This window comes from Salvelinus sp. IW2-2015, linkage group LG6.1, assembly GCF_002910315.2.
Source record: "Salvelinus sp. IW2-2015 linkage group LG6.1, ASM291031v2, whole genome shotgun sequence".
Taxonomy (NCBI): domain Eukaryota; kingdom Metazoa; phylum Chordata; class Actinopteri; order Salmoniformes; family Salmonidae; genus Salvelinus; species Salvelinus sp. IW2-2015.
Window position 1 is genome coordinate 25,453,138 of NC_036845.1, and position 12,619 is coordinate 25,465,756.

Here is a 12,619-nt window from a genome sequence, read left to right on the forward strand (position 1 = left end):
TGCTCGCAAAAACGATGCTTATGGAGACATGACCATGACAGCCCCTTCTGTTTTATCCACAGTGATATTGAGCTCCAGGTAGAGGACTGTAGGGAAAAGAATACATGGAATTGTCAGAAATACACTGAGTGTACAAAACATGCTCTTTCCATGACACAGACTTAACAGGTGAATCCAATTGAGACARTTGAGACATGGATTGTGTATGTGTGCCATTCAGAAGGTGAATAGGCAAGACTAAATATTTAAGTGCCTTTACGGGGTATGGTAGTAGGTGCCAGGTACACCGATTTGAGTTTTTCAAGAACTGCTACGCAGCTGGGTTTTTCATGCTCAACAGTTTCCTGTATGTATCAAGAATGGTCCACCACCCAAAGGACATCCAGCCAACTTGACACAACTGTGAGAAGCATTGGAGTCAACATGGGCCAGCATCCCTGTGGAACGCTTTCGACACCTTGTGCCCTGACGAATTGAGGCTGTGCTGAGGACAAAAGGGGGTGCAACTCAATATTAGGAAGCTACTCCGAATGTCTTGTACACTCAGTGTATACAATTGTTAGTGGTGTCTTCAGTTAGTCGTTAGTATGTCCCTAAGGTGTGCTTGCCAATTCATTGCCCTCCCCATGCATGCACTCAACCTAAAGTCATGCCAAATAAAGCTTTATTAATTCTTTGAGCATTCGTAGTATGTAACATAGAGCTTCAATAAACATGTAACAGGGTGATCATATCTAAGGGCCAGAGTTTATCCCGGTCAGGTCAATTGGTCCGAAAACACTCAGGGCCAACATAAGCTATACACATAAATATTGTAGCCTCTTTACTGTACTGTAATGTAAATCATATCCACACTAATTTGTGCTGTATTGTATATTAGATGTAACTTTGTGTGATCATCTATCTGGTTTAGTTAAGATAACCTATCCCTGTTGTGTGGATTTTGCACTGTGGTCAGATGTTCTATTTCTCTCCATTGTTTGCTTAGCCACAGCTAATTCCCCTACAGCTTACTGTGGGACAACACCAGCTTAGTCACACAAGGCTCCTAATCCTCCAAGGTAATGATTTTTATAATCAATAAGCATCTTTTGATCACTAGCTATTTGACCCAGATAATAATGATACGGCAAATAGCCTGCTTATTAAATCAAAGGCACAAGCAGGAGTTTGCATCAGATCAAACACCCAAACCAAGAAACGTTTAACCTCAAAAAGATTACTGCGAGTCACATTAAAAGCATTGATCACTTGCAAGTTTGTCATCTGCTTGGAATATTTGACACTTGACGAATACTCTGCAAGTGTAAACAAGTACCCCTCTTGTCGTGGTGAGTTTTTTAAATTAAAATAATAAATTAAGAAGACATCTTTCTGTGGAGGCAATGCATTCTACTTTTGTTGTGGTGGTGCTGAGTTTGTTGTGGGTTGGATGCTGCTGCTACTTCACTCTGTGTTTGAGGCCATGCAGTTCTCTCACATAATGACCCTAAGTAATCACTTCACATTTGTTTTATTTTGTGCCGTGTAATCTTGTCTATTATCTGTAGTTTGTGTTTACATTGTAGGATAATGACATTGAATGCAGCTGATTCGGACTGTAATTTGAGGCTGTGGTGAGGAGCAATGAGCATAAGCTTTGTGTAATGGAGTTTGAGTGCTATGCCCAGCTGTCAAGTATCCAGTTCCCCCTAGTACCTGGAATGGCCTCATTACTATCTCATTCCACACAGGAGGCCTCCCCATAGACCAGTCCAACAGGAGACCAGGGGCCACTCTCACAAATGGAGATAAAGTAATTATTCAGGATAACTGGAGGGGTTGGAGAATCTGATTTTTTATTTATTTAATGTCACTTCTATAAGTTGATAAGGGCTTCATTTCAATGTCGACTCATCGAGGGTGATCGTCGTACCTCGCCTGAAGCAGGTGACCACAAAAATCTTAATAGCTTTGATTCAAAACTTTTGAAGAGATGTTGAGCTTTAGCCAAGTTTCTCTAGATGCCCAGAGCCTATAATCAACCATTGTCTAAATAATAGATCGGGGAAAAAAGTAGATAGAATACCCACACACGATTCCAGAACATTGTTGGAAGCACAGGCAAGCAAGTAAAGTTGATCTATAAAGTAGTTGAACTTTATAGAAATGTTCTTGAGGAAAAGAGCTTTCAAAAAGCACAATGTTACCTCTGTAGACATATTTGCGAGAAGTTGTCCTTTGTCCGTTGCTGTGTTTTGATGTCTGTAGCAAGATGGTATCAAACAAGCACATACAGTAAGTATCCTGCTCTCCAGATCTCTGTGGATGTAAAATCCCAGCCTATCAGATTGTATAACCTGACAAAGACAGAAACATTGTAACTGTTTCAAAGTATTCCCCTTGCCACTGCTAAAAATACAATAGAAGCAGATTAGGTAACACCACAGGTCAATATAATGTTGAATACCGTGTAAAACAATGAGCTGTATGCAGACACGTTTTGTTTTGGAGCCAAGACAGAGAGTGAGAAGAGACTGTGTTAATGTTGCATGTGGTAAGCTAATCAGAGCTGTGTGTAATTTGAAAGTGCATTGAAACACAGTCACACTGTTCATTGCTGCTATTGCATGAGTTGACATGCGTACAGATCCGGCATGATTCCACTTTGTAATACTCCCTCTCCTCAACGGGAGTCTTAGCATCCTCTTGAGTGCAATTGTGTCAGAAATGTGTAGTCTAAAGGCATTAGCATAATTGTAGCTATTTGGTTCGGTATGGTTTACTCTTCAAACACATTTTGTTCACATCTAAACGCGTGTCCTTGATTCTCAGTACAAAGTGTTCTATGCATTACATGTTCAAATGCTGTGTCCTTCGCCTGCGATCTTTGTGCATTTGATTTGAATACATTATAACATACGAGTTTCATTGCAGCTGATTTTAAATCTCTTGATGACATCACTGTAGAGTACTAGTTCCCCTATTGATCGATACAACTGTATTCTTGTAATGTAGCAGATAGAATAGCAGGTAAAATAGCATTTAGAATTCGTTTGGTGGCATGTTGAAAAGGTTTACTAATGTTTTTATTTAATTGTTACACTTTTCCCTTAGTAACGTAGGCAAAGTACAGTATCATTAGGATATGACTAACAACAATTGCTCCATCGGCAATTATAATGAACCCTTGATAAAGATGAGTAAAAAAGACTGTATAACATAAATACTGAGCTACAGTACCAGTCCATTCAAGGGTTTTTCTTTATTTGTACTATTTTCTACATTGTAGAATAATAGTGAAGACATCAAAACTATGAAATAACACATATGGAATCATGTAGTAACCAAAAAAGTGTTCAACTAATCAAAATATATTTTATATTTGAGATTCTTCAAAGTAGCCACCCTTTGCCTTGATGACAACTTTGCACACTCTTGGCAATCTCTCAACCAGCTTCACCTGGAGTGCTTTTCCATCCGCCTTGAAGGAGTTCCCACATATGCTGAGCACTTGTTGGCTGCTTTTCCTTCACACTGCGGTCCAACTCATCCCAAACCACCTCAATTGGGTTGAGGTCGTGTGATTGTGATGGCTAGGTCTTCTGATGCAGCACTCCATTACTCTCCTTCTTGGTCAAATAGCCCTTACACAGCCTGGAGGTGTGTTGGGTGATTGTCCTGTTGAAAACAAATGATAGTCCCACTAAGAGCAAACCAGTTGGGATGGCGTATCGCTGCAGAATGCTGTGGTAGCCATGCTGGTTAAGTGTACCTTGAATTCTAAATATATCACTGACAGTGTCATCAGCAACGTCTAGGAGCGGCCGTTGTTGCTCCTAGACATTTCCACTTCACAATAACAGCACTTACAGCAGGAAAAGGTGGCATCCTATGAAGGTGCCACGTTGAAAGTCACTGAGCTCTTCAGTAAGGCCATTTTTACTGCCAATGTTTGTCTATGGAGATTGCATGGCTGTGTGCTCAATTGTTATACACCTGTAAGCAACAGGTGTGACTGAAATAGCCGAACCCGCTAATTTGAAGGGGTGTCCATATACTTTTATATATATAGTGTCTGAGGTTATTTTCTGCACATGCATCCTTTTTCTACGCCAAATCCACCACTGGTGTGCGTGGCCAAAGAGCTTTTATCTTCCTGTCATCTGACCATAGCACCGGTTCCAATCCAAGTGCCAATGCCCTTAAGCAAACTCCAGGCGTTTAAATTTGTTGGTTGCTCTCAAAGGTTTTTTTCTGGCAACCCTTCCAAGGAGCCTATTGGCATGGAACTAGCGTCTAATTGTAGATTTGGAGACTTGGTGACCTGAAGATACGACCAAGTTCTGTAATTCTCCAACTTTGGCCCTTGTTATATTTGTTTTTTCGGCGTGGCTGCACATCCAACTTTTCTGGACCTTTCTTCCTGACAGCTAAAGGTCCCGATGATTCTGCACATGTGCGGGATTCTTTACTTTACATACAGTCTCTTCTTTTAGTCATAGAGAACAGGCTACTCTGGCGAATGGTGCTCGTTTAATAAAGTTAGATCAAATCTGAATACATTTCTGCAAGATCACATAATGATAGTATTCGACGTAACAGAACAAATATAATAGCATAGTATAATGTTACTGTAAGAGAAAAAACACCACTTATTTTAGGATGATTGAGCGAAAGGCCATATTTTTTCTCATGCGACCACAACCCAACAGCTGTCACGGCCGTCAAAAGAAGTGGACCAAAGTGCAGCGTGGTGAGCGTACATATTCCTTTTATTTTAGAAAATGTCGCCAACAAAACAAGAAACGAAAGAACAACCGTGAAGCTTACAGGGCATAAGTGCCACTAACAAAACTACCCACAACTACCCACACTGAAAGGAGGGAAAAAGGGCTACCTAAGTATGATTCCCAATCAGAGACAACGATAGACAGCTGTCCCTGATTGAGAACCATACCCGGCCAAAACATAGAAATAAAGAAACATAGAAAACAAAGCATAGAATGCCCACCCCAAATCACACCCTGACCAAACCAAATAGAGACATAAAAAGGCTCTCTAAGGTCAGGGCGTGACAACAGCGCTCCTCACTATGCACAATATGTGCTTTGATTGAAACAAATCACAGGTATGCTAAAGTTTGTTAACACCATTTGCTCAAAACTGTGCTCACTGTACATAATTTGAAAACAACACTGTACATAACTAAGAAGATCTAAATGCATATTCCCATGAAACTGATAGAGATCAAATAGTTAGCAGGCAGATACTGGATGGATATTTCACCAGGAAAAGTAATTCATCAATCACGATTGACAGTGAGAAATTTGAAGGGATGGTGACCACAAAAATGTGTGCGTAAAGTAAGACGACGACATCAACAATATTTTCAAAACAATTTGTATTATTTGTATTCTTTATTTTATACTGTTTCTTTATCAAGATAGGGAGAAAGTTGTAAAAAACTAAACGGTACCGAAGCACACACATCGCCACTCGCCAGTGACCTGATAAGCTGATTGTGGCCTGGCTGACTGATCAATGCTAGCTAATGATGTGAAGTTCGTGAACGATTAGTTCTTTTTGAACAACTCTTTTTACAGACTCGAAAGTCATGATTTGTTTTTCTGACAGACTTGTTAATTTTAGTCGTTCAATTGACCAGCTGGCGGCAATGTGTCCTAAAGTAGGATTGGTATATGCTCCTCCGGCTCAGCGGCAATACGATATTGTGCTTATCACTCTCACGGCAGTCAAGCAATAGGGTCCGCTGAGAGTCGTTCACAATTTAGTCCGATTCCGGCCACAACTAGACCTCTTTTCAAATGTATCAAGAAATAATCATATTTGTATGCCTATCAATCAACAAATGTACATTGTTTAAAGTAGACTTTTACACGTTTCGGTCACAAATGACAGCTACAATAAGCCTCCTATTGTGAACGAGAGGCTTGTAGAACCATGACTCTATCGAGTTTTTAGTGTTCATCGTTCGCTGGTAGGGGGTCCTGCAAGCTCTGTGCGTTACTGACTCTTGTGCTTTATTTACGATAGTTTGACAGCTTGCAGATCATGAAGTTATAGACGTAATTGTTCTCAGAAATCAGTCCTGAGCGCACAGCCAGACTTTCCCGACTAGATACATTGTATGCAGTGACTCGTTTTTTTTCTTGAGAAATACTGCACTTTAGCTAGATGTAAAATTGCACGATTATGACCTCCTCTGCAAAAACATTTACATTAATGACAGATTTCTTGATTTATCTTAGATTCATTCGGACTATTTTTAGGAAGTGATAGTGGCTATGTTGTTTCTACCTGTGATTCTGGGGGGACAAACAACAGTAACTGCCAGGGTACGATATGTGAACATAAAACACCCACATCTAACAACACCCCCAAGACAACTCCCGTTTGGCTTCAGTCATGACGCTAGCATTTCTTAATGAGCAATCTTCAAAACAAGGCCAAATCAGTCTCTTCCTTGTTAATAGCTCATTGAAATCATTTTAATTGCTTGACTTTTTTTCTCACAGTGAGATCAGTCAATGCCTTGAGTTGTATGGCAGGGCAAAAAAAATCGATGCTTTTCCAGCTGTACGCGTATAGCTGCCTTTGAACAGCTAGAGGTGTCCTTTGAGATATCCTATATTGTTTGACCACTTCACTTACGTAATAAGTATCTGTGACAACACACTTACTGCCATGTTTTGTCATGTTTTCAGAGGACCAATCGAAAACATCACACATGTTACGACTCTGAAGGAACATTTCACACCCTGCTCCAGTAGTGTTATTTCCAATGCAAATTTGACTCTGAATCCATTTAAACTACATGAAAGCTCAGCATTTCCCTCTGTAGTGCATTAGCAAAGTGGATACAAACACACACAAGTCAAGTATACTGAATATTGCAACAGGAGCTCTGAAAATTCATGAGGGGAAACGGACAGAGTGTAAAATGGTGCAGCCGGGCGGAAAATTATTTTTAAGATCTTTAAGATCTTAAAAATAGAGAATTAGAGAATTTTACCCCACATTTAAAAGCAAACCAGGCTAAGTACTTGATAGGGAGAGGAATGATCATCTCAGGGTTGCTTATTTTCAAGTTCCAGAGCAGAATTCTGCTTAGGGAATATGCAGATGTGAGGTTTCAAACTGCAGTGGTAAATAAAGAGTCCACTGTGTTGATATGTACAAAACATTCCCATACCATAGCCACACTGTGTTTGATGTGTTCCCTTTGAAGAGTATTATCAATAAGGCATAAGCATGGCAACATACAAAATGTTAATACTTAATTTGTGTGTCCAAGTGAGTGTTATCTCTCTCTGTGGAGAGAGGGCCCCTGAGCTGAGGGGGCTGCTCTCTCAGGAGCAAGGTGGTGCCGCAGATAGGGGTCCGGCCGCAGGTGACCTACAGGGGCTGCAAAGGGGCCGGGAAGGGCCGGCACCCAGCGAGGGTGGTCCTGCCGGGTGGAGAATATTAAGTGGCTGTGGGTCTGCAGGCGTGTGGGCTCTCTCTGGCTCCTTGCTTGACAAGAATGATAGCTTTCATTTGCATGCTAAAGCTCCAGCTGTCCCCCCAAGATGGATGAGGGGTCCCAGCTTCATCCCTCACTCCCGCTACCGCCGCTCCTCATACAATGGAGAGAAAATTAAGTGGGGGCCAAAAAGATAAAAATGTTCATAACATACAATTTTCTTCTCTCTCCTTGAATTGAAGGTTGCTCTGAGGGTTTTGGCCCCTTTTCTCCCGGTGAATGGGCAGAGTAAACTGTGCACTGCCAGATATGCAGAACAAACTAACCTCATTGCTGTTTATATCATTAGTGTTTGTGTATACAGTGAATGCAGTGTCAATATTTTCGCTGACTCTGCACATTATATTCATTATGACCATTTTTATATACAGGGCAACTGCAATTTGAACTTTTCATGCAGCAAGTTTGTCTTGTATTGTACAAGGATTACATTAGTAGCTAATATTCTGACAGTTAGAAATGGCTTGAAAAGTTCAAAATTATTCTTTTTAACAAGTCGGTTTCTTTATGTTGGCTTTAATGCTCTAGCAAAATAGATTATGTAGCTAAATAGAAAGAAAACATGCATTTTAAAACTCACAGATATAATGAGCGTGTCAGGCAGTTCTAGCACTAATACAGTTCTATCCAAGAGTGTGTTATGCTCTCTCAAACTGTAAACATGAAAGCTTGCTGCTGCGATGTTTCACTTAAAATATACTCCAGCTAGCCCTATACCACAAAGTTCTCTCACTCATGTGTGCACCCAGCTTTTAAATACTGTATCTGCTTTAATTTACCTTTGTCAGGATATTCTAAAGCACAGAAACCATTTCAACACTCTTAACTAAACTCCAGGAGATCAAATACTTTCAGTGCACTCACATGTTTTTAGAGCATATCTCTAGATGATTTTATGTAATTAATCCACCGAGTTTTTACATTATCAAAGTGGCCCACGATTATTCAGCTCACTTCTGTATCCCACACTCTGCTAACTGTCCTGGTAATGCAAGTCTCTTGAGGTCTGAAGTGGTTCTAATTTACACATTTTCCCCTTCTAGTGTCCTCAAACTGAAATTGTGTGTGTGTGTGTGTGCGTGCATCTGCATTTTAGAATGATGAAACTCAGCACTCCTCAGCAAATTGCCGGTGTTCCCACAAGCTAACTGATTACAGTATATAATATAATGATATTTGTAAATTATGTTTGTGGGAGCGTTTTGCCCGCACTGAAACAGCTCCATTCTATTTGCATGGATTACTGATCCTCTCAACATCGCTCATTATGAGAAGCTGTGTAATCGCCTGCACAACAATATGTTTATTTTCTCCCTACTGTCTGTCCTATCTCTCAATGTGTGCTTGTTCTTTTACAGCTCTCCTCACAACCAGACCCCCGAAGGTCCTGTTCCCCACTGAGAGACAGGCCAGTGTTATAGATGTCCAACCGGGTAAGTCTTCCCCATGGGAGCCAGTGCTAACGCTCTCCTCTCCATAGAGCGGACAAGTGTAATTATAGACTGCAATAGTCAGGGGCTCCTTGCTGCTTTCTCTCCAACCGGGCTGGCCTGTTCTTCAAAATACATTTTACTGCAGTGCCTTTTGGATGGGGATACATTGCCATTGCTGTGTCAATATAGTTTTGGAGCTCTGTTTGTTGGAATGTCCTCTACTGTAAAGCTGCAGAGTGATCACCAACACTGCGTTCTAATGCCTGAGTCAACCCCATTAAAAAGTGTTGCTGCAATCAGCCAAATATGCCTGAGGGGGCATTTGCAATACATACATCTGGGGGCTAATAGAAAGTATAACACACAAGGCAGGCAAATGTTCCGAGAGATCAAAACAGAACACAGTATCACCACTGGCATGCAGGATTCCCCTGACCCTTGTTTCCATATTTAATTATGAGCTTGTTCTAACCKGGGGGAGGTTCCCAGCCGTAGCCTCTCAGCTCATTCTCCTGCACCTTGTACAATGTAGGCTAGAACATTTTAATAAAAGGGCTAAAATCCACTGTTATCAGCGTGAAACAACACAATTCTTTCAAATCTGTGTCCATACAATGATTGTGTCAAAATTACACTTAATTTAAAACATTTTACCGGAACGTTACAACCACATATTCATACTACAATGTGCTTTCGGCACTTACCATGCAAAAAGCCCTGCCTGCGAGATATACAAACACTCTTCAAATCTTATTCTGGAGCTCAGGACCAGTTGACAATAACAAAACAAGTGCGAGGAAGGCATATTTAAGCTGTCAAGTTGGGGTAAATTATAGGCCATTATTCCACATGCATCAACACAGAGACTGGGAGGAGACAGCTGAAGGGATGGAGTTTCCGAGCTCCTGCAGAGCCAAGGAGATGTCGTCTTCTTCTTCTCCTCCTCCTTCCTCTTCTTCACTGTTCGGTATTTAAATAATACACTTCCCCTAACAACTGGCTCCGACATTATTGGTTGGCGTAGCACTCTACTACCTCGTGCAGTGTTCACATTCAGTTCTGCCATATTGTGAACACTATTCAGTTCTACTACTTCGTGCAGTGTTCACATTCAGTTCTGCCATATTGTGAACACTTCAGTTCTACTACCTCGTGCAGTGTTCACATTCAGTTCTGCCATATTGTGAACACTATTCAGTTCTACTACATTGTTGCATGTCATTTTACGGTTTCCATGAGAAGTTACTTCATTTGGGCTTTTGTTAACCTTGCTTTACAGATACAGTAATTGTATACTCTGCTCTAGGTCAAGGTGTTCTGTTGGTGATTGGCACTTGGTACACCAATTACCCTCAGTGTTCAGTAGTCTTGCTAGAAGAAACCAGGCTGAATCCAAGCTGTTTAACAAATTATGTGTATTTTTCCCAGTTTAAGAACAACCCTGTTACCCAATCAGTGCATAATAGCTTTCTGGATAATACACAAACTGGACCTTATATGCCTTGCTTTACAACCCCAGGACATTTATTGCAGTTCTTCCTATGGAATAAATATCTTTACTGCTTTGCCATTCTCAATCGTTACCTTTCTCTGCGTGGTTATTATATTTCTGATAGGATGAAGAGTCGGGCAGCCCCAACCCAATTAAACTTAATAGAGTGAGCAGTCTGTATAACACAGCATAAATCTCTCTCATCCAGCAAGCCCCCTGCGCCCTACAATGGATTTCACACCTTCTGTCACAGGCATTCCATCCATGCGCATCAGGATTTATCGAGTGCCTGGGCGTCTGGAGAAAGAACCCCTAACTACGCCTGATACAGGAAAAAAATATCTCTGGCAGGGTGTGTGTGGTGAGCGTTTGCTCCAAAGGTATTGCCGTGTGAGTGAACACACTGTATGTTAATAATTGCTCGTAAAGTGTAAACACGACTTCCTCGTACAAGATTGTCAATTTCTCTTATGTTGTTGTTGTTTTTTAATCTCAGCAATGGGGTACGAGGATTTCGTATCGATTTTATGTATTTGATATGAAAAAAAATGCTTTTTTTATGTTAAGTTGTTTGTTTGAATGATGAATAGATAGGGAACAGGGAATGGTCTGGGCTGCTTGAAGGAGAGAAAGTATAAACCTTGGGTGTTGCTAAGGTAATGGCTTTCTCAAGGATCCATTCTCCCTCTGAGGCGAAGGAACTGGTCATTTGTACTGAAATAGGCACCCTAATAACAAAAAAGATATTTACAGCTTTGTGAGCCATGACTATACCCAGTCTTGTGGTCATTGTTGCTTTATCTGCAAAAAAATAGTAGGAAGAGTGACACTGTCGCTAACTGACACACAGTTTTGTCATACTCATAGACTAACAAATACTGAGAGTGTTGAAATTAACAAAGGCTGGAATAAATATGGATGTAGATTTGATCAACCTGTCCCTTACCATTACTCCTTGTAATCCACATAAAACATTTATGACGTGAATGTGAATATGCTTATGGCTCAAGAGACCTAACAGATTGAATTAAGTCCTTCTATATGATATCCAATCCGCATCTCATCAAATTAAATGTGAGCTGTTAACTGCTCCGCCTCGAATGGGCAAAACAGCAGCGTCCCCTGAAAAAGGAAAGGGCTCCTTGACAAGAACCTGTAGCCCCACAAAATTGGTAATTAATTGTTGTGCGGCAGGCACTGTGGTGAGTTCTGGCGGCTGGACCATTAGGCCACAGCTGTCAGTGTTTATTAGCTGAGGAGACGCTAAGTGCAGAGAAGATTTAATAGCTCCATGGAAATCAGCTCCCCCGTACCCTTTACACGAGAAGGGCCTATTATTAGCCACAGGGCGCCTGATTAGCCGCCGGAGCATCTGAGAGGAGTGACACGATAAAGGAGAGGACCAAGGAGAGGAGAGCGTTGCGCCGCTGTGTCTCTGCTCTGTCTGTGGTTCTGCCTACTCTTCATGGACAGCCCCACGCCACAAGGGCCCTTCCAGCAGAGGAGGAGGAGAGAAGAGGCCATATTAAGACACAACGCCTGAGATTACACTGAGGCTCCTGGCTAGATGGATACACTGCAGGAGGAGGGTGGGGGGGTATTGTTAGCAAGATGTTCCAGGAAAGCACATTATTCATCTCAAAAAGGGCCTATTTTTTGTGCATTAATGTCATATCATGAGCAAAATTCTCATACTGTATATGATGTAGGATCTTAATTTGACCAGTTTCTCAGAGCAGGAAAAAATATTTATCCTGCAGCAACAGGAAATGTGAATTATTGTGTGGATTAAAATGAATGGACATTTTTGTAGGGGCTGATACATTTTTAGTTAGGGCAAATCAAGTCAAATAAAATAAAAGTGCAAATTACAAACTTTAGAAGCATTTTTAAACGTAGAATACATTACAAGTTTGCATTTCCTGCAACAACAGGATGATCAAATTAAGATTCTACATCTGTAGTTTGTCTTGACCTCAGGTGTGCAATAACCCAAAATGGCAGACCATAAATACCACTGTTGAATGAACGCCACATTCCCACATATTCACCTTGATCTAATCACAGGGTCGGTGACAAACGGGCAGTGTCATCCTCACGTAGGCCAATCCAATTATGTGAATGCATTCAGTTCCCCCACAGTGCACCAAGCATGGCTCCAGCATCTCC

At 41.1% G+C, this 12,619-nt stretch overlaps 1 protein-coding gene across 1 annotated transcript in view; it reads left to right on the forward strand.

Annotated features, from left to right (window-relative positions):
- The window catches only part of il1rapl2 (interleukin 1 receptor accessory protein-like 2), a 323,697-nt gene that overhangs the window by 251,817 nt on the left and 59,261 nt on the right, over nt 1-12,619 (forward strand). Inside the window, exon 6 of the mRNA XM_070444096.1 lies at nt 8,884-8,958. Coding sequence (XP_070300197.1) covers nt 8,884-8,958 — 75 coding nt within the window. The remainder of the gene's footprint in view (nt 1-8,883; nt 8,959-12,619) is intronic.